At 41.5% G+C, this 3,565-nt stretch overlaps 1 protein-coding gene across 1 annotated transcript in view; it reads right to left on the bottom strand.

Annotated features, from left to right (window-relative positions):
* LOC130188896 (rho GTPase-activating protein 26-like) overlaps positions 1 to 2,406 on the bottom strand; it is a 35,229-nt gene extending 32,823 nt beyond the window's left edge. Inside the window, exons 1-3 of the mRNA XM_056407453.1 lie at positions 2,271 to 2,406; positions 1,373 to 1,434; positions 1,155 to 1,226 (exon numbers count right to left, since the gene is read on the bottom strand). Of these exons, the coding sequence (XP_056263428.1) occupies positions 1,155 to 1,226; positions 1,373 to 1,375 (75 nt within the window). The 5' untranslated portion in view covers positions 1,376 to 1,434; positions 2,271 to 2,406. The remainder of the gene's footprint in view (positions 1 to 1,154; positions 1,227 to 1,372; positions 1,435 to 2,270) is intronic.
* Positions 2,407 to 3,565: the final 1,159 nt, after the last annotated feature.

Below are 3,565 nucleotides of genomic sequence, written 5' to 3'. Positions count from 1 at the left end.
ACAACAGAGAGACTTTCTATAGAAGAGAACTCTGAATAATAGATCTGCAGCCAATAGAGACGGATCTCTTGTAGCGATGACATCACAGCTTCTGTGAGATGTTCCTCAGGGAGAACAGCTGCTCCTCAAAGACGACTTCATCACAGCTGAGGTGTTGAGGAAGACGTTGATAGATGACAGGGACACAGGGTGTGTGTATACATATATATATTCACATATATATATATATATACGTATATTTATATGTATACATATATATATATATGAATAAGAATATATATATACATATATCCATATATATGAATATGAATATATACATATATCCATATATATGAATATGAATATATATATATATAAGTCTCAAAATAAATTTGGGTTGTGTGATTTGTATATACAATTTATTTTAAGACATATATATATATATATACATTTATATATATACACATATATATACATATATACACACATATATATATATATACGTCTCAAAATATTTTTTAAATACAAATCACGCAACCAGAATAAAATGTCATGGTTTTTTTTCTCCAGAAATAATTTATTTAAATTTTTTTTTTTTTAACCAAATCTCTGATTTAAAAAAGGCATTTAAATTGGTTAAAGTTACTCCTCTTCTCAGCCAGCAGGTGGCAGCACTATCTTCACAATGTGATGCCAACTGATGACTTAGCAAAGTAAATGAACTTTTCTGTGCATGTGTGTGCGTGTGTGTGCATGTGTGTGCGTGTGTGTGTGTGTGTCATGTTAACAATGAGTCCCACTAACACTACAGTACCAACACATAAAACTTCTGTAAACATTCACTTTATTGAATAAAAAAAGACCTCCCGGTCCGGTAAAGAACACGTATGTGGAACCAGGACACGTGTGGTTTTGCCAACCTCCAACATACGTGTCCAAGAGTATTTTGATTAGTTAATATTGATTATTTAATTCATGATCACTGAATGATCTTTAAGTCAATACTCGTGTCCTGCATGATGTGAGTACCAACGTTAAGGGTTATTACGTGCATATAAATATGAATATAAGATCCACTTTAGTAATGTCTAACAAGTGCTGGTGATGTGGAGGTGATGCAAGAGCAATGAAAGGATTGGATTCATTTATGTTTCAATACACGAGCGCCGCCTCACCTTGGCTGCGCTGATCTGTTCCTTCCTGAACCTCTCCAGAGGCATAATCAGAACATCGTTGGCATTTTCGATCTGAGGACGGACACACACACACACAATATTTTATATTTTATAGATATTAAATACATTTTATATTTATTAGTTTACAGGATAATAAAACAATCAATGATCTGATGACATGTGACCAACACAGTGACTCCGCCCACAGCGCCACTCACCATGCGCGTCCTCTCGTCCTCCAGGTTCTGAAGGACGGTGGAAAACTCCTGGAGAGACTTGGCTAGAAGAGAAGGAGGAGAGATGAGAAGGAGGAGAGAAGAGAAGGAGAGAAGAGAGACGTGAAGGAGGAGAGAAGAGAAGGAGGAGAGAAGAGAGATGAGAAGGAGAGAAGAGAAGGAGAGAAGAGAAGGAAGGAGGAGAGAAGAGAAGGAGGAGAGAAGAGAGATGAGAAGGAGGAGAGAAGAGAGACGTGAAGGAGGAGAGAAGAGAGATGAGAAGGAGAGAAGAGAAGGAGGAGAGAAGAGAAGGAGGAGAGAAGAGAGATGACATCATGAGAGACAAGACCCACACACACACACACTCAGTTCCTCTGACGTACACGAGTACAGACACACACATGCACTCCCCCCCCCAAACACACACACATTCAAACACACACAGAGGAACCACCAGAGGCTATGTGTGTGTGTGTGTGTGTGTGTGTGTGTGTGTGTGTGTGTGTGGAGTAAAATCATCATCGTTGTATCGGAGAGGAGGAACACGTTGTGACACGAGTCTGAACACCCCTAAGCCACAGAGAGGTGGTACGGCCCGCGAGCCGCAAGCTGCTCAGCACTGATAGCTGGGGGGGGGGGGAGGGTGTGGTGCTGCTGCATGGACAGTGAGGCCTGGGGGGGAGGTTCTGCTTTTTGTTGTAATTATGCTATTTAAAAATGTAAATGAAATAATACCATTTGTTTATTAGCTTCATTAGTTATATTTTCATAAACCCAGTGAAATCACTTTCTATATGATTTTCTCGCTTGAAGCTTTAATAGTAAAATAAATAAACGCTTTAAGATAATTGTCGATTGTTCCGGTGAGTTATTCTCTGAATGTCGCCGTGGCGCCGCTCACCGATGCAGATCTCATCGTCCGTCTCGGCGTCTCCGATGCACTGGAACTTAAACTCGCTGAGAGAGTCCGCGAACTTCCTCTTGGCCGTCGACAGACCTGAGAGAACGGAGAGGAGGAGGAGGAGGAGGAGGAGAGGCAGTTAGGTTGACTGACGTTTCAACATTTCACGGTAACGTTTGCTTTACATTCTGTCAAAGAACGGAAAAAAAATAAAACAGCAGGAATCTCCAGAGAGAGAGAGAGAGGAGAGAGAATACACTAAACATGCACAAGCCAATGTGCATCCATCCCTCCCTCCCTCCACCCGTCCCTCCATCCATCATCTTATCTTGGGGGTAGATTGTTCTCTACCCAAAACGTATATGACCATAATTGAGGCTCCGCCCCCTCTCCTCTGGCCCCTCCCACCTCGTCAGTCCCTCATTCCCTTCACCTGCATTGTTTATTAAAGTCATGAGGAGTTAGTAGATTTATTTTTAGTCGTGTTGTGAATATTATTAAAGTGACTTAAGTTTAGTTTAATAATAATTTAGCTCAACAAAACCCTGAACTCCTCCTCATGTTTAATCGTGACTTCTAAAGTGGGAGGAGCCTGTTGTGTGAGCGTGTTCCTCTGAAGGTTCTGGCTCACGCCGCGACGCTGAGCTCATGTGAGAGGTTCTCCTGGCTCGCTGACACACACACACACACACACACACAAATATATATATATATATATAAATAAATATATTTATATATAAATAAATATATATTTGTAAAAATATATATATATATTCATATATATATATATATTCATATATATATATCTGGTGCTGAGTCACAAGCTTTACAAGAAGAAGTCATCACAGACCTTCTAAAGTCACTTTCACTCTTTTGCCTTGAAAGCACACACACACACACACACACACACACACACACACACACACACACACACACACACACACTCAGGGCTCCGGGCTCAGCCCATGTTTCTAAACCAGAGCCACATGGTTGGCCGGTGGACGTGCGACGTCTTGCCAACACAAAATGAATTACTGCAACACAAAGAGAGGATGACGCGCCACGGAAGGCCCCGGGTCCAGGGGAGCGCTTTGGGAACTGGCAGCACCTTGAAGGGCCGGAGAGATTTCACCACGAGCTCCAGGTTACAAGACCACGAACACACGAGTCGATACGAGAACACGCTGTGGACACAATACACAAGTATCCTGAGAACCTGTGAACCGCCTCAGAATACATGACGTCATCTACAGCTGCTGTGGGTCATGGTCAAAACGACCAAAAAGAAAGAATAA

Source organism: Pseudoliparis swirei, chromosome 3, assembly GCF_029220125.1.
Source record: "Pseudoliparis swirei isolate HS2019 ecotype Mariana Trench chromosome 3, NWPU_hadal_v1, whole genome shotgun sequence".
Taxonomy (NCBI): Eukaryota; Metazoa; Chordata; class Actinopteri; order Perciformes; family Liparidae; genus Pseudoliparis; species Pseudoliparis swirei.
The sequence above is the reverse complement of the archived record's forward strand: the minus strand, read 5'-3'. Positions and strand labels throughout refer to the sequence as shown.